This window comes from Phaenicophaeus curvirostris, chromosome 4 (assembly GCF_032191515.1).
Source record: "Phaenicophaeus curvirostris isolate KB17595 chromosome 4, BPBGC_Pcur_1.0, whole genome shotgun sequence".
NCBI classification, from domain to species: domain Eukaryota; kingdom Metazoa; phylum Chordata; class Aves; order Cuculiformes; family Cuculidae; genus Phaenicophaeus; species Phaenicophaeus curvirostris.
In genome coordinates, this window is record NC_091395.1 from 14,832,996 (window position 1) to 14,851,113 (window position 18,118).

General features: G+C 41.8%; 1 protein-coding gene across 1 annotated transcript in view; it reads right to left on the minus strand.

The window, feature by feature from the left end:
- Window positions 1-5,324: 5,324 nt before the first annotated feature.
- The window catches only part of SLC10A7 (solute carrier family 10 member 7), a 152,223-nt gene continuing 139,429 nt past the window's right edge, over window positions 5,325-18,118 (minus strand). Inside the window, exons 11-12 of the mRNA XM_069855341.1 lie at window positions 14,542-14,687; window positions 5,325-11,297 (exon numbers count right to left, since the gene is read on the minus strand). Of these exons, the coding sequence (XP_069711442.1) occupies window positions 11,253-11,297; window positions 14,542-14,687 (191 nt within the window). The 3' untranslated portion in view covers window positions 5,325-11,252. The remainder of the gene's footprint in view (window positions 11,298-14,541; window positions 14,688-18,118) is intronic.

Here is an 18,118-nt window from a genome sequence, read left to right on the forward strand (position 1 = left end):
ACAAGAGGGATAGAGGTTTTATCTCTTCTTAAGGCTGTTAAAAACACGAACACTGATTAATATATTAAAAGGCAAACCATTCAAACATCCCCATTCTTAATTGACTCATCTTGTATGGATATTTATCTGTGCTCACGTTTGGAACAGATTTAGGAGAAAAAAAAATGACAGAATTAGGAAAAGAAAGGCACAAACAATTCTAATATTTACTGGAGGAACAAGTGAAAGACTTCCCTTGTTTCCCTCATTTGTGTTGGTCACACATGTTCTGCTGGAACTGGAGGATCTCAGTTCCTCCAGCACAGGTCAGCCTGCAGCTGTCTGTGGCCCATATTAGGCTGCCATCCCTCAGCACAGCGACAGGGGCTTTGGGTCCAAATTACTGACCAGTGGTGTGGAAAGCAGCTCACATTCAGCTCCCATGCATACCTGTCCTATGTTTGTCTCCCCACCAGCCAAACAGGCATCAAATGCAGTTTTGGCAGTAAAACTTCCCACAGCTTAAATCCTGTGATGCCATAACAAAAAATAAAAATATTTAGAAATAACTAATGGGCACACAGTCATGCCCGCTCATCACGTCCTTACCTGCATACCCATTTTCCCACCTTGTGTCATTGTGATTCCTGCTTTCCCTCTGCTCCACAAAAATATACACTGCTGCCCCTAAGCCACCAGTCCTACGTGGTGAGCATTACTGATTCTTACCGCTCTTCCATGGTATCTGAAGTCAGTTTGGGTCTTCCCATCACCAAGCCCTTCGATAAATCTGTTCCCCCTCTGCTTCAGAGAGGATGTTGTCCCATACAACGCTGCATCTGCTCTGTTGAAGATGCCCACCCCAAGTGAAGTTAGCAGAGGATGACAGCGCATTAGTGGCACTAAATGCAACATGCAGAGATTGCACTAAGCAATGCTGTTGGTCCAAAGCTTTCTTAAGTCATCCCGGACATTTCTTGTATTGGTTGAATTTTCACTATTAAGCAAAAAAGCCAGACATGCACCGATCTGGTCAGCTCCAAAATAGCTGACAAGACCCACAGGAGAAGCCATGGGGACCTGTGTGCTCAGCTGTCCTAGTCACCAGGGGCATGCAAGCTCAGGTGCTCAGCGGAGGCAGCGCTCTCCTCAAAATGGTGTGGGATGAGGCCCCAGGCATTACGGAAATCTGGCTGGGCGGCTTAGCCAGCCCTTTTGACACACTTTCTGCAACTACTGAAGAGCACCCAAACCAAGGGAGGCAATGCAGCAAGACCAGGAGCCCAGAGGGTAAAACATTCAGCAGAACTGCCAGCAAACAGAGCAGAGGGAGATGATGCCTGGGGTGCCTTGCTGAGGATCGGTCTGAAAGTCATCATGTCTGGGCAGCTCTGCAGGGCTCCATTCCTCTTTTCACCCACCTCTCTCTCCTGCCAGTTCCTCCAAGGCACCACATCACCTACAAGAGGGCAGACAAGGACCTGGGGATTCATGATGGCCCTTGGATCATGAGCTGCTCAGGGATCTCTCCTGGCTCCCTCCCACCACCGAATAATTCCCCCTCGCAGGTCTCATCGCAGGGGCCTCTTTCCTCATCAGCGCGCTGGCGACTCTCTCAATAAAGCATTTCATTGTATGATGTATGAAGGATCATGTCTGAAACCACATTTTACTGTCTATTTAAGTGCATGTTTTGCTGATTTACTGCTGTTCTCGAGACCGTCTCCCTTCCTGAGCAGGGCAGGGCCATAAAGGATCTATCAGCTCTGACTAATGACTATTAGTACATCCCAAGGTTACGTGCCGCAATCAAATAACGCGTCGGAGGGAAGAGAGACTCCAGCTCACTCGGCCGAGGACAAGGATCACAGCTAGTCCCTTTGAATCTTCAGACTGCAGTATCCATCACAGATCGCCACCTTCTAACGCCAAAGTGTAATTTGTCGTCGAGAAACCGCGTCGCTGTTTCAAAGGCGAGTCAAAGACCAGCCGGGCCGCGCAGAAGCGCGTGTTGATGGGCGCTAGGAAGCGACAGGCAGGTACCGAGGACGCTGGGCTGTCGGTGGAAAGGCAGACGAGGAGGTTTGGTGATGTTTAATATGCAAGCGCACAGCCCGAAGTGGAAAAACGCTTAGGCCCCACCGAGGGTCTCCAGCAACTCCCAGCGCCTAAAGCGGCACAAGGGACGGGGGAGGGAGGCGGCAGGCGGGCAGGGACGGGGACGGAGCGGCGGGTAGGGACAACCGCACGGGGAGGGCATCCAGCAGGAACTCTGGCTCCCGGGGAGAAAGCGAAGCCCGCTTGCCGCCCCCCATCCCGCCATCCTCCTCCTCAGGACCGGCGGGCGGGAGCGCCGCCGCCAGGGGGCAGCCTTGGCCCGGCCATGCGGCCTCGGGCTGGGCGGGCGGGAACGGGGGGGGATGGCCGGGGGGTGCTGGGGAGGGGATGTCACCCAGCTCGGGGCCGGTCACAAGGGGTGTCCCCAGGGCTCAGTGCTGGGTCCAGCCCTGTTCAGTGGCTTTATCAATGACCTGGATGAAGGCATCGAGTGCACCCTTAGCAAGTTTGCGGATGACACTAAGCTGGGTGCAAGTGTCGATCTGCTGGAGGGCAGGGAGGCTCTGCAAAGGGATCTGAACAGGCTGGACCGCTGGGCTGAGACCAATGGCATGAGGTTTAACAAGGCCAAATGCCGGGTCCTGCACTTGGGGCACAACAACCCTGTGCAGCTACAGACTAGGAGAAGTCTGGCTGGAAAGCTGCCTGGAGGAGAAGGACCTGGGGGTGTTGGTTGACAGCGACTGAATATGAGCCAGCAGTGTGCCCAGGTGGCCAAGAAGGCCAATGGCATCTTGGCTTGGATCAGAAACGGCGTGACCAGCAGGTCCAGGGAGGTTATTCTCCCTCTGTACTCGGCACTGGTGAGACCGCTCCTCGAATCCTGTGTTCAGTTCTGGGCCCCTCACCACAAGAAGGATGTTGAGGCTCTGGAGCGAGTCCAGAGAAGAGCAATGAGGCTGGTGAGGGGGCTGGAGAACAGGCCTTATGAGGAGCGGCTGAGAGAGCTGGGGGTGTTTAGCCTGGAGAAGAGGAGGCTGAGGGGAGACCTCATTGCTCTCTATAACTGCCTGAAAGGAGGTTGTAGAGAGGAGGGTGCTGGCCTCTTCTCCCAAGTGACAGGGGACAGGACAAGAGGGAATGGCCTCAAGCTCCGCCAGGGCAGATTCAGGCTGGACATCAGGAAAAAAATTCACAGGAAGGGTCATTGGGCACTGGCAGAGGCTGCCCAGGGAGGTGGTTGAATCACTGTCACTGGAGATGTTTAAAAGATGGGTAGACAAGATGCTCAGGGACATGGTTTAGTGGCAGACAGGAATGGTAATTCCATGATTCTCCCCGCGGCAGGGGCGAGGCAGCCCCGTCAGCCCAAATTTTTTTTCACATCAACTCAAAGGGTTGATTTGAGTTTTGATTTTTGAAGGGCAGCTATTGTGACTTTTAGGCAGAAGAAAGGGAGAGCAGTTGTGGTGATCTGCATGGTTTATTTTTCAAAGCTTGCTAGTTCTTTCTGGAGCAAACTGATAATTCTCTCTGTCACTGGGAATGTAATACAGGCTAAAGAGTCACTAAGAGTTTTTTTCTTCTGTTCAAAATAGAAGAAAAAAAAGATAAATTTGAGAAGCAAGCTTAATAAGGTCTTCCTTAAATGAAAACCACTCAAGGCACGGCTGTTAATCTGAACTTCACTGACCTTACTCAGCATTGTGGAAACCAGAACATGGCAGCAAGTTTTGAAAAGAAACCCCGTTCTCTTTTTCTACAGTCACAATTTATAACAGCTGAATTATTGGCTGTAAATACTCTTTTCCTTCTGCTAATGTATTGTGCTTCTGGGATTGTTCAGAGCAAACATTTTGTTGCTAAGACAATAAACTCCTAAATTGGGGCTTCTGAAAAACATTCCAAGCACATTCCAGGCAGCAGCTACTCGAAGAATACCACTGTGCCATCATAACAGACACAATTTTGTGCCATTTTCACTAGTATTGAAAAATATTGAGATTTCTCACTCTTTTTTTTTTAAACATAGAAAGCTGCTGCTTGCAAGACACTGGGGCACATTTATGTATATACGAAAGCTAAACACTGGAACACAACGAATTAGCAGAGAGATTCTGCTGTTGAAAGTAAAGAGCTAGCCAAATAAAATACATTCTTAACTATATGGAAAACACTACATTATAGAAGATAGTTGTTTAATATAAATCCTGTTACATAAGGAGAGCAGGTTTTCTACATGTAACATGTACCTTACTTTGAAAAAAAAACCCTAACGCTACCTAAAAACCTTCAAAAAACCTGGTATCAGCAGGATTTGTTTTCTTGTTTTTGGTTTTTTTTAAACAATGTCCTAATAAATACTTTAAATGAGACCATTTGGAAACATTGATATGTGATAGCATAGCTACATAGAGCTTTCTATGCCCTCTATAAGCAGAGAAGTGACACGTTAGTATTACACATCACAAATGTGCATTACCTGATCAGAAGGATGCTGGAAGTCAGGCTGCAGCACTTTATTCTGTTCCCTTGGCTCACGTAATCTCATGTATCACACTCAGCTATGTTTTTACATTTGGCTTGCCCAGAAAAAGGGGTTTGTGAGCACAGGGCGATAAACCCCCCAGTGCCCTGGGTAAGTACTGCTCCCACACTGCTACTGCTCACGCGGCTGTGGGATTTGGCTCCAGCTTGGGGAGAGATCCGTGTGTGATGCTCATAGACAGCCAAGCTGAAAAGATACAGGATTCCCACATTAACACTCCATGAGCTGCATGAAGTAGAGTTATCGTATTAGCTGGTTGAAATTGTGTCATACTCTTTTTTTTAGTACGCTATTATGCCTCTGGGAAATATTTTATTTATCAGGGAATTGGACCTAAACAGATGTAGCGGTTTTCTAAAAGGGGCTTTAAGGCAGCTCGCTGCGAGGTACCTGAAAGATGGCACGTGTGTTTTGGGAAAATACTGTACATGCATCTTTTTTAGTCCTGAGCCACTGTTTGGAAATTACAATTAATTTAATGAACTTGGCAAAACGTATCACACAGTAATACGGGATTGCCCAAAGGACCAACAGTGACAGCAGTGGGCACGGCAGAGAGCTGCAGGCCTAAGTGCATGGGGGCCTTTCCATCTAGGGGAGCTGTGAGTCCTAACAAAGAACACGAGAACCATCATTTGTATGTGTAAAGGTCTTTAGTGTCAGCACAAAAAGCTGACTTCTGCTTTGCCAGGCAGTATCTTGGAAAGCTGTCCTGGTTTCTGGGTCATTTTGCTGCAGGATGGGGTCTTTCCAAGCAGATGAGAGCATCATCTTGGTGATGATACCAACAGGTTCAGTAAGGGACAGCTAACAGGGAGAGTTTAAAAAAGGAGCTGTGGGGTGGGAGTTTAGGTTCAAAATAGGGGAAAAGGACATTTTATTATATATTTCACCAAACACTGTTGGCAAGAAGTGGCAAAACTACGTGGGGATGGCACCAGGAATTAGAAGTTTTGGAACATTTTGGGTATGGCCTGTGTAACAGACAAAGGACACTGATGGGGAAAGACTGCAGTCACAACGCTAAGACAGGAAGGGAGCACAGAACTGCAAAAGCTTTTGTCAATAGAATTTCATTCCCAATTATTGTCATGGGACTCTCAAATTTTATTTCCTGCAATTCTTCTGGCAAAAGGCCAGTACTCGCATGACCTCCATAATTTTTTTTTCATCTATCAATGAAACCTTCTTTCTTTCAAGGCACCCCATTTTCTTCCCTTTTAAGAGGGCTGACTTTGCTTAGAATTTGGAACTGTTTCATAAGAAAACTGGCCATAAATAGTCATTTTTTTCTTACACACATGAACTAACATTGACATGCTAACATCTGCAAGCCTTTGATTTTGTTACAATTATACTAGATGGAGCCTACCGACAGAGGATGCCATCTGCAGAGGCTCTTTTTCCTTCTTCTTAACTGGGTGAAAAATGGCTGTGCCAAGTGGCAACTCTCAAGACAGGTAAAAAGCAGAAAATACGCACCAGCACGGGATCCTTGGGCAACACACGGCTTCTTCTGTGAGCTGCTCCTGTTGGGTATCGGCTACCTCTCAGAGCAGGGATTACAACTTCTCACACCTGCTTCTGGTCAGGGCTAGCAACACAGAGTCAGAGTTGATTTGAACCTAGTAGATAGCCTAAGAATTAACAGGTTATTTTATTGTTTAACAAATCCAGGTGTTGGGATCAAATCAGTGGGGCTCTCTTCTGCATAACAATGCCAAAGGCCTTTGATCTACATGCCCTCCCTGCCCAAAATGCAGTCAGTAGGGTAGGTGGCAGGAAGCAGAGCCTGACTCAACAGCAGCTATTGCTCATTTTCTTGTCACTCTATAGGTCACTGGCTGGCAGAAGTCTCTGTGGAAATGCATCTAAAAATATTTTGAAAACTTGGCCTCTGCTGATGAGAAAATTAAGTGGTGACTCATGCTCCCATCAGCTCCAGACTTGATTACTGCAATCTGATGGACTGAGAAGCTGATATTCCACTGAGACTGCAATTTGCTTAGGGGAGCAGCTGAGAGGACTCATTGGCACCAATTGCTTCCAACACATCTCTCTTGTCCTTTTAATCACTAACAAATTTAATTTCACTTCTTGCTGAAGATCTTCCTCTCCAACTTTCTGGCAAGAAAACAATTTAGAGGCTGCTTTTATGACCGCTGCTACAGCTCTAGATGCCAGCATGAAGCACACCTCCCTGCAGCAATGCCTGCACCTGCATGTCCTGCCACTGCTTTCTCTAGTTCTGCCCAGCAAAAGCCACGCGATAGTCCTTGTCCATGCTACTCCAGAAGATCACTTATCATCCTGCAGGGCAGTCTGTGTTGAATGAGAATTTTGTAGGAACCGTACACATAAGCTTCAAAGAATTTAATTCAAAAAGCCTCCTCAAAGAAGTCACAGTCTAACGATCACAAGTGATAACATGGTTTAAGCAAGAAAAAGGTAAGGAGGAAAGAAGCTCCCTCTTCCTGACATGATGCTATAGTTTTGGTCTGGGAGACCGGGGCTACCCGTGGAAACAGGGACAAAAGAGATTCAGTTTGTTAGAAGCTGGTAAGGGCAGGGCATCAAATCTAAAGTAAAATACTCTTCATTTACTCTCATCATGTGCTACATGATCACTGAGCTTTGTTAGAACAATGGCAGGGCTTTGCAAACAGCTTCCCCAGGGAGACAGCTCTGCAACTTAACAGCCCTTTCCCTGGAGATGTGCAGGTGTAACCAAGGGCAGAATTTAGTCTCTTGTCTATTTAACGTGTATGCAAGGGACCATAGGTTTCTGGCACTTTATAATAATAGTAATATAAATTCATTTGGATTACAACAAAATGGAGAAACTATGATTTAGCCCTTTACTGTGTTGTAATTCCCAAATGCATCAACATCTATTTAAGTGCAAAATACTCCACAGTTTACAAATACAATGCTGCGATCATCTGCTGTGAAGGTTCTGTATGAGATTATGATTCAATACAAAACACAATTCAGTCTCTGAAATTCCATTTTTAATGTCAGAATAACATCAGAAAAGTAGTTCTTTCTCCGTATTCAGTCTTGCAAGAAAAATGTATACCAGGGACTTGGCCCTTTCTAGTGGCTTCTACATATATAACTGCTCATCTCTTATGCACGTATGCACTTGCACATAAAAAAACGTGCTTGAAGACAGAAAACATTTCATCTTGCCTTCTAACCTCCTGCTGTCAAGATATTTCCACAGAAAGCCATACACAAATAAAACTAACAGCTCCTATTTCCCTGACTGCCAGATTAGCGTAGGAAACTAGTTCTGCAAAATCAAGCCACTCTCCTTTGGCTCTGTAAACAAGCACAACTGCACAGCTTCTGCTGAGATTGCCTTTCTGTCCTACAGCCTGTTTGCAATAATGAAAGGATCTATAACAATAAATGCAACCACAATTTTGATTTTAACTACATAAAAAATTATTTATCTTTGACCCGTTACTGGGGTTATCAAATGCTTCTCAGTTTACTGCATGAAAAGGGAAATAAAATGTTTGAGTAACTCAACACTAAGTGCTAAGATTCCCTGTGGCCTCTTAAGTGGTCATTTATTGTTTGGGCAGGTTTTTTCCTCTGCTATCATTAGATGGGGTTACAGATATGCAGAAGGTAAGAAGTGTTAACGATCAAGAAAATCCTTGTTTTAACATGGGCAAAGTTCTCATTTGCCATCAGCTTTGCCTGATTATGTTTAATACCAGATCTCTCTCAGTTAAATTTAAAGCCAAGAAGTTGAAAAGATTCATAACTCTTGTAACCCTCTACTGAAAAAGTGATTAATTCAATGAATTAATTTTCAGCTGACGATAATTCACAGTATTTTGAGGACTTTCTTTCGCCAAGTTTAGTTTATAGAATATTTCTGTACAGTTCACGTATTTTATTTTTAAAGAACAAGCGAACAGTTTAAAAGCTTACCTGCAAAAGAATAAAAAATACGTAACACGGGTAAGAAGCTGACCTAGAGGAATAAGTAATTTTATCTTGTTTTCCTATTACCAAAATTAAATTCAAAACCATACTGTTTATTAAAGACATATAGGCATAACAACAAGTCATAAAACAAACATCTTTAAACATAACAGAATCGATATGTATAATTAATTTTCATAAGTACGGATTTAAAGTACGTATTTCACTTTTGATTTATGTTCCCTTTAGACCAACACTCAACCATACATAATATTTAGGTTGCCCGAAGCAATCAACAAGGACTTTATAAAGGCTCTAACAAAACTCTATCTTAAAACAGTTTTAAATATTCTTAAATGAAGAAGAAAAAAACCAAATCAAAAAACTGAGTGTTCAGTGGAATCTAAGCAAGTTGTTGGATGTACTGAAAGGCGGAGGTTCAGTACATAGAGGTAGCTCAGTAAGGGTACCTGCAGTGTTCTGACTATTTAGTATTGACACAGCCACAGTAAGTTACTGTATGCTTGAACTCTTTCTAGGTATCAAAAAAACCCTAGCGCTCTTTCTGGGCTTGTTGCTTTGTCTTTCAAAACCAACAGAGAGAATCATTGATTTCAGTGGGATTTGGATTAAGTCCTTATATTCTCTGGAAGTTCATGTTTATGGAAACAGAACAAAAAAACCCAAACCCCTGTCCTGAGTCTGGACTCTCTGATGCAAGCAGGGTTTTTAAGCCCAGATAAAGGATTTTTTTCTCATGTGGAGCCAGTTACCAGTCAGCATGCTTAAGGAAGGGGAACCTTGAATTTGGTCCAAGAACACGCATGCTATTCTCTCTAATTACCTCACAGGCTGGCTTGTTGGTGGATCTGACTCTACTATCTAGATATTCACTGATTAAAACTATGAGAACACTGCCACTGCTTTTTACATCACTGGCCAGGAACAAGAGAGCACAGCCCTAGGGAACAAGGGCAGTGGACAGTGTCCCTCAGCCCTCCCGCTGGCTCAGCGTGCGGAGCTTGATCCCACTCCAGGGAATGGAAGAATTCAGCATGTTGCCACCTCATGTACCTTCATTACGTGGTTGTTTTCCTGGTGATGACAATTCTGAACAAGGTGATGCTTTGTGCTCCCAGTATTTTCTCATACAGGTGGCAACAGAGCAGTCTTGCACTGACTGACCATCAGGTAAAGCACCGATGATTGCTACCCAATTACTTTCCCGTTGTTCACAGGAATAACAGACTAGGTAAACCAAACACAATTATTTTCACTAAGGCAAAAGGATATGAATTTCACATGCTTATTGTCATACAGAAGATCTTCAGCTTATGTAAATGGCTGTAGCCTTATCAGAGCTACGATAACCTATATCTGCTAAAGATCTGTTTGCACTCAGTTGCACCATTAACTGCAATGTTAACCGTGACACACATGAAACTTTTGCATTTATATTGATCCCAGTTTGACCTATTTCTTTCATTTCTTTTAATGTTTCAATGTGCAATTGCCAGCACAGTTTTTACAGAAGGGTACACCTCAGAATCTGGACACTTCTGAAATCTTTATCTCCCAGACAAGATGTGGTGCTGGGTGTATGCTTAAATATATGCCTGTACTCCTTTCTCTTCAACACCCTTCTAAGAAAGAGTATTTTGTATTTTTTAATATAAGTTTATTAAAAAGAGTAACATTGTATTTTAAAAAAAGTTGTGACTGATTGTCAAATTAGCTAAGATAGCATTTCTGTTACTGTAAGGATCCTTTTAATTAGGAAAAAAAATTGTCAACTTCCTTGTTCTCACAAGCTATTATTCATTAACAATGCAGCAATATAGAAAACATAGCTTGGCTTACTACAATAAAGGCTCTGTTTCAATATTAGCATCCTAAATTCTGTCACTGCAAATCTCAGTGCATTGCACCAGGGGAAGGAAAAGAAAAAAGAAAAACAAAAATTTGTGTTCTTCAGGGCTAAATTATAGAAGATCTCCTCGCTGCAAACACAAATACTTCACTCATAACCCAAGCACCAGACCAATTCTTTGAAGAAGCTTGAGGCATTTAAGATATACACTAGCACAATATCATACAATGGAATTGAAAGAATTTTCTTGAGAAACCATTAACTTTGAAGGAATGTCTAGACAACTGTGTCAACAAATGCAAATAATTCATGCTTCTCAGCTTCTATCCAATGGATGGCCCCATGCTGAGTATACACAAACTCAGAAGAAAAAGGCATGTCACAGTCATATGACTAGAGAGTGTAACAGAGTCACACAGAAATTCAAGTCAATCTTGGAAAAAAATCCTTCAGAAAGCTCTTCCCCAGGGTAAGCCAGCAGTGGGATAGGCTTCTGGTCATTTTGGCTAGTTTAAAACAGAGACTTACAGCTGCTGCACCCTGGCTTCAAAGCAGGAGCAATGAAAGAAACAGCTGTTAGTCATGACCATTCACTCAGTTACAAAAATAAAAACTAAGGGACTCGAAAATACTGTACAACCTCTTGCAGTAGCCAACAAAGTGGCTTCTGGAAACAATGCTTTTGCCAAAAATGCATCTGTAAGGCACTTAACAGGTATCATTTTAATATATATATATGTATAAAAAATAAAATATGCACTGAAGCAACATTCACAAATACCCAGTTGTCTCAATTGTCTGTGTGTACAGTATAGTACATATATACATTCACTGTGACACAGGCCATCTCCACAGTTATACCTTCACCGGTGCTTTGGGCTGCCTGGTTAACTTCAGTGCCTGCAAACAGTAAACAGAACAGTCACTTTTTTTATATTCTTAAACAACAACCAACAGCACAAGACAAGAATTTTACTTCTAAGAGGCAACAAAATGCTGCATGTACTTCTGGGAGGCCGTGTGAGGAGTTGGCATGCAGCTGACAGGCCACTCTGGGGTTTGTGATGATTTTATTTCTCTGATAGCCCAACACAACCTCCTCACACAGAGCCAGCCTTACCAGAGGAACCACAAGGAATATGGCTACAGTGCCAGTGAAGGAAGCAGAGGTGGGGCTCAAACCACTTGTAGCACAGATATGAGAGCTTCTGACCCACTTAGGAAAGACTGTGAAGAAAATTTCTGCCAACACCTTTGTGTTCCCTGGCCTCTTTCCATATGGCTCGAAGCTTGCTCAGAGTACAGCCCCTGCTGCAGTGGTGGATGTCAAGCACTTCAGATGTTTCTACCTTTCTTGCTGGGAAAAGGTAAAAATAAGCCAAAGTCCATCAGTCCAGAAGTGATCTACTGTCAGGGGACACCTGACATCTTTGTAGCTCTAGTCTGCTCTTACTGAGGAGGAGAGAAACCACGTGCCTTTATTTGACAGCAGGGTCCAGATCTGCATTACCTGCTAGTATGGTAGCTGAACTATTTATTCAGTGTGTGACAGAAGTTCAACTCAAATGATAGGTGATCATGCACATAGTTTGGAAGGAAGCAGCCTCTCTAGCTTAGGAGGCAAATGTGACCGGCTTAAAAGGTTTTCAGCTGCTCCTATAAACCCATGTGGTCATGGTGAAGGATGCCGGTTGTTGGTGTGCTCTGCAACAACAAAGCTCAGTGCTTTCTTTTGCAGGACAAATCGGTCTGAATGAGAGGGAAATCAGTGAGATTTGCAAATTCCTGAAATTTGGAACCTCTGTTTTCCTCTGGCTTTTAACCGAAGTTCCCTGACAGACTGGCATTTGCCTGTTGCGTGAGAGACTTATCATTTCCAGAGGGTTGGCTAAACAAGCAGATTTCAGTCTGAGGGATGTCTGATGGGTTTTCTTATTGTACATATTAACCTTTAATATTGTACATTTAAAGCTTGTAAGCACTGCTTGAAAAACACTCCAGCACAAATGTAAACCCTTAAAAAAATCCAAACCTTTAAAAATAAATAGGCTATATTCCCCTCAGAAACACCAGCTTTCAGAAACACCAGCATTTAACTATTGTTAAATCTAGCCGTTTGAGATTAGTATTTGGATATTATTCAGAAAGAGACTTCGGAAAGAGACATCATTCCACGTTTAGTTTGGGAAAACAATTTTTTAACTTTGTAGTCTGGCAGATTCTACTGCCATATTTACAAACTAGAAATACCTTAGTGTAGATGAACCTCTAAATATTTAAATTCAATTTCATAAAACCAGATCACATGTACTATCATAATTAAGTAAGAATGTCACTGCAGCTGAGTACTGTGACTGGATAACAGTCTCCCTCTGCAAGAGAGATGCCAAAACGAAGCCAAGGTGTTTATAGAAAATAAACATCAAGGGTGATGATGACATGTTTATTTTCAAAGCAGGAGACCATTATCCAGTCACAACACTCACTTCTATTGTACTTATTATAACTGTACCAGACCCAATCTCATTGATTTTTTTCAAAGAGTAATTAAAATAACATTTGTGAATAATACAGAAGACCAACTGAAGAAACTGCCGCAACAGAACAACAATCCCCCAAAGTGGTTCTACGGCAGCATTACAGTCTGATTAGCACAGGAGGTTTATTTGATGCTTAATGAATAAGAAACTAGTGCTGGTGAACTGTAAATCTCTCCAGTACTGGTTGACTTTTCTGATGCCCTGTTTAAAGGCTGTGTTAATACGCAGCAACTGACAGCAGCCCCTAAAGGCCATTACCACCCCTTTGGATCAGGGAGGTCTGGATGAGCTCCAGCCCTACTCCTGGTCTTTGCAGCAGAGAGCAGTTAGATAGTGAAGAGAAGCCAGCATTGCAGGGATCCTTCTGTCACTGGGAGTGTCAACTTCAGGCTGTCTTTCTTCAGGAATTTTCTTCTCTTTTTCCACACATGGATTTTCTTTACACAACCTGTTATGTCTCCTGGTAATTTCTGATCCAAAACAATCATGACTTTCAGACTTATGGAGAAATGATATATGATTCTCAAATTTCCATTTTTTGATGCTACGATAAGTATATCTTAACACGGTCTTATTTCTGGACTCGGTTCCGGGAATTTGAGAGTTTTCATGCTTTTTACAATTTAGGTAACCAAAAGCCACATAAAAACAACATTTATGGAATTTTACCATTCAAGTTAGCAAGGTGACTTAAGTGGAATGAAGTGAGTAAAATGGCAGCCTTTCAAGTTTTGCTGAAAACTGGGAAAATGGAAGTTATCAAAAAAAATTCTTCATTGACAAGTGGCGAATGCAGGGTACTGGTGATGTGGGCTTCACACAGAATGTCTTAATCTTCACCTGAAATGACTGTCAAAAACTGCTTCAGTTACCACTGCTTCTTGATCCTTATTATCTCTGAACACTAAAGACAGCAGTAAAATCAGTTGCATGGACTAGCTTTCTGGAAGGTGGCAAGTACTGTTCTGAGAACCTGATTAAAAGCATTGCCATTATTTCATAGAAATAACAGAATGGCTGTCAGATTTCAATAGCTTTGATTTGTACTGAAATAAGTGTAATTCGAATTAGTGATGTTGATGCAGAGCTCCCTAGGTTATATCCTATAATCCTACAAGCTATCCCATATAATTTTATCCATGTTGACTCCTGTAGACTGTTTGGTATTGTAAAGGGTGACCCAAGTAGGAAGAAAAAAAAAAATTAGAACTTTTCATCCTGCTTCAGTTCAATTCAGAAAGTGCCCTCATTTTACTCAGCTCCATGCCACTGGACAGATCTTTATCATTTCTCCATAAGGGAAATCCAAAGCTGTGATTATTAGCTAAAGACAAAGCCATTCTTATTTGGCATAATCTGAATTCATAATTTGAATTAACTGTAGGGTTCCAACATTAAATTTCGAGCCTTTTCAGAACCAAGGGGAATAAAGCTCAGCATTTTTAATTTGATACTACTACTACCACTGTCATAAAGGAAGTAAAGAAGCAAACATCCCTACCACAGGATCTCCAAGAAGGAACATGAGGAGTTTAAGAGATGTTTAGGTATTTATTTTCCTTATAGCACACCTTCCATCATAAATCAAAGCCAGCCATTCTTACCTTTTGCCTAGAAACCATCCAAGATTTTATCGTTGGTACCAACAGACTGCCAAGAAGAATCTGAGCAGGATGATAGATGAGTAAGGGGACGGAAATTAAGGACAGGTGCTCATAACCCGCAAATACTATCTTCAACATTGGAATCCCTGCAGGTAGAAAAACAAGAGACAGACTCTCACCTCAGACTTTGAGCTCCAGATTAAAGCAAAATGTTTTATGTTGCATTGACATTTCACAAAAAAACCCTCAAACAAAATAAAATGAAGACTTAGAAGTTCTATATTAAAAAAAAACCAACTAATCCAAACAAACCAGCAAGAACATGAATAGAAACCAAAAATACACAGCAGAGAAAATCCTGGGGCGGAAAGGAAGAAGAGGAAGAAGTACAGAAATGCCATAAAAAAATCTTTTTGACTGATTCGTGCAGTCCAGGTAGAGCCAAGTACTCCACAGTTGAGTGCTCATGTGTTACAGAATAAAACTCTCCGCTCTACCTGTATGTTTCAGGAAAGATACAGCAGAAGACACAAAAGTTTCTTGAACTGAGTGAGCAATATGAAGTGGTCGTGCCTATGAAGAGTCAGGGAGCAGATGGAGTATAGAAGTTTATAGATGCTGGAAGAAGTGAGTGTTCAGTGCTAGAGATAGGCCATTTTTCCTAAGAGCTAATTTTCCTAAGAGTGCTAATTCTCTTAGCTATCTCCATTCATCATCTTCCCACTTGATGATGTGGTATGTAAAATTAAATTTGATTTAGTTTTGCAGTAATGAAATTCATTATGTTTACTTTGAACATATTATTGTTCAAAATTATCTCTTTAAATCTTGGAACTTTGCTGCTATGCTCCACAAAGCATAGGTGTGGGTCAAACTTGCTTGACCAGACCTCACCAAGAAGAGCAGCTGCGATTCCTCAGGAGCCACCTGAGAACATACCTTTATTTTCTCTCTCATCTTAAATGCCATTTTAGGAACCTTCCACCACCATCAACCTTGCAGCGACAAAGACTACACACAGTTTTCACAGAGCTCATCTGTGCGTCTCATCTCTTAGTAATGACAAAAGCTGAGCGTTGTGCCACACGCCCTCCACTCCCCCAGTGAGGAGATGTTTCAGATCACCCAAAGTTGCCTTGTTTACATAAACTTCTGTCTCTGTCTTGGACAGATTCCCATTCTCAATACCTTTCACGTTTCCCTTAATAAAAGTTGCCTCCTCCCTATGTGAGGAAACAGCTTTTTTCTTAAATATTTATCACTCCACCAGTGTCCCACTTTTGCAGACACATGTCCAGGCTTGCTGAAATCTTCATGATGTTTCCATAGTGCCAATTATAATTATTTTGATTCGCTTCATCACATTACACCAGTAACAGTCTTGCCCTCATACTAATAGCATTTACTTACGTGGGAATTTCCAGGGAAAGATTAAATCAAATAAATAAAGGCTTCAGTGCTTAATTTCAATATTATAATTACCTCCAAAACATCATGGACCTATCACACAACAGGGCTGCTTATTATTAACACTAATTTCTGGGGCTTGGGGATAGATAGTATTTGTATAGAAATTAGATGAGCATTTCCATTATATTAACAAGTGTAATTCACTTCAAATGCCTATCATAGTGTTTTTGTAAACAGACAAAAGTTTTACTGCCTGTTTCCAAGTCTCAACTTGACCCTTATGAGTCCTCTTCTCTAACCACAGAAAAATAGCGTCGAGTCCCAGGCTATGAAGATGCTATGTTTATGTTTGCAAGGCAGTACCTGGTGTTTTGGTAGTGCAATTTCATCCATAGATCCAAAAACACTTTAGTAAGCTGAACAGGACTCCTACAGAGAATTGGGGAACACTAAAATGACTGGCCTAAGGTCACATGCAAAACTAAAGGCAGAGACATGACTAAAATAGATCCAAAGTGACTGAGACATGCTTTAAATATCTGTACATTTTCTGAACTGAAGGAAAAGATGAGAAATTCCAGTCTAAAAGGTAAATTCTCTGGAGGAAAGCTGTTTCGGTAAACTAGGAAAGGAAAATTAAAGTTGTCAAATATAAATACAAAATACTATAATTAGCATGACAATATAATTAGATCATTGGGTGGAAACAGGTTCTTAATTCACAGCTTGTTTAAATACATGTCACAACAATAGCTTCCTGTAAGCCACTAATGTGCAATTCAAGTCCTTCTAATTTACTGTGAAAAACTAACCAGTGAAGAGAAGAAATAATAATAATTTTTTGCAGGTAAGCATTTATTTAATGGAAAGTAAAAGCCCTGTTGCCTTTTCATGCACTTGCTGGTTTTTATAATTCCACCTGTGCCAGTGTGCAGCTCTCAGAAAATATTTCATGACAGAGATCCACAGAACAAATGCTTGTGCCAGTAATGCTACCACAAAGCTAAACAAAGCAGCACGGGTTCTATTTATTTTTTAAAATGTTGTCTGAACTTTTTCAGAGCAATACATAGTAACCGCAAGCATTATCAGACTCCTAATGTTTTCCATAAAACTCATGCAGATTCCTAGTGAGGAAAACCATATTTCAATAGTTACTTCTCTTTCTCGTAAAAACAATAAAAATTTGGACTAAAAAAAATTATATATATATATATATAAAACACTTGGAAAAAAAACCCAAACAAAACCAACAAAAAAATCCGAAACAAAATGAAACTAAAGGAAGAAAAGTGGCATTATAATGCCTGGGCTGATACTGTATGCTCTGTCTTAGCCCATAATGCATCTTCAAGACGAGATTATGAACAAGCACTAAGAGAGGCTATAACAGAAAGACTGATTGAAGCAGTAGTGACACGAACAGGTGCTGCTGTAACAAAACTAATAAAGTGAGTGAGACACTTTTAAATCTATCAGATAGATAGCAAGGAATGAAGGTGCTAAGCAAAATGGATATAGTTAGCTTTACTTTGTGCTGTCCACTCCTATTTTCCTCATCTTTTATAGCATATTGCTTCCAGTGCTAATGGAGTATGATAGCTACACTAAGTCGAAGATAAATAAAATTTTGCACAGGATCAGATCAAATCATATATTAAACCCCAGACCACTACCTTTGTCTTAAGCTTCATCGAAGTACACAGCAGCTCCTCCATTCCCCAACTCCCCACTATTACTAGAGTATTTATTTGCCATCTGGAGCATGAAGGCTGCATTGACATGTATGAAGAATAACGCCTGTAAGGATTTTTTGTTTTGTTTTCAGAAAGCCATTAATCATGCTTATCAGAATTTCAGGGTAATTGGACTGACTTCCATGTGTTTTCATCCTGATTGACACTGGAGGAGGAGCACTGATTATGAGTTTATATACAGTCTTTTCGTTAAGTTTTAAGACTGCTGACATGGCCTGAAGGCTCATGCCACAAACGCCCATTGATGCTGCTGTGGTTTGGGAAGTTACAGGCTTCCAGCAGCTTGGTTCAGCTTCTCTGCCAAAGACCCTCACTACACATCACGAGAATTGAATGACAAAGTGCTTCTCTGTGTTTTGGTGTCGACTTGGGCAGCTTTACTCAAAGTCGGGCTGTGGCAGGCTGTTGAG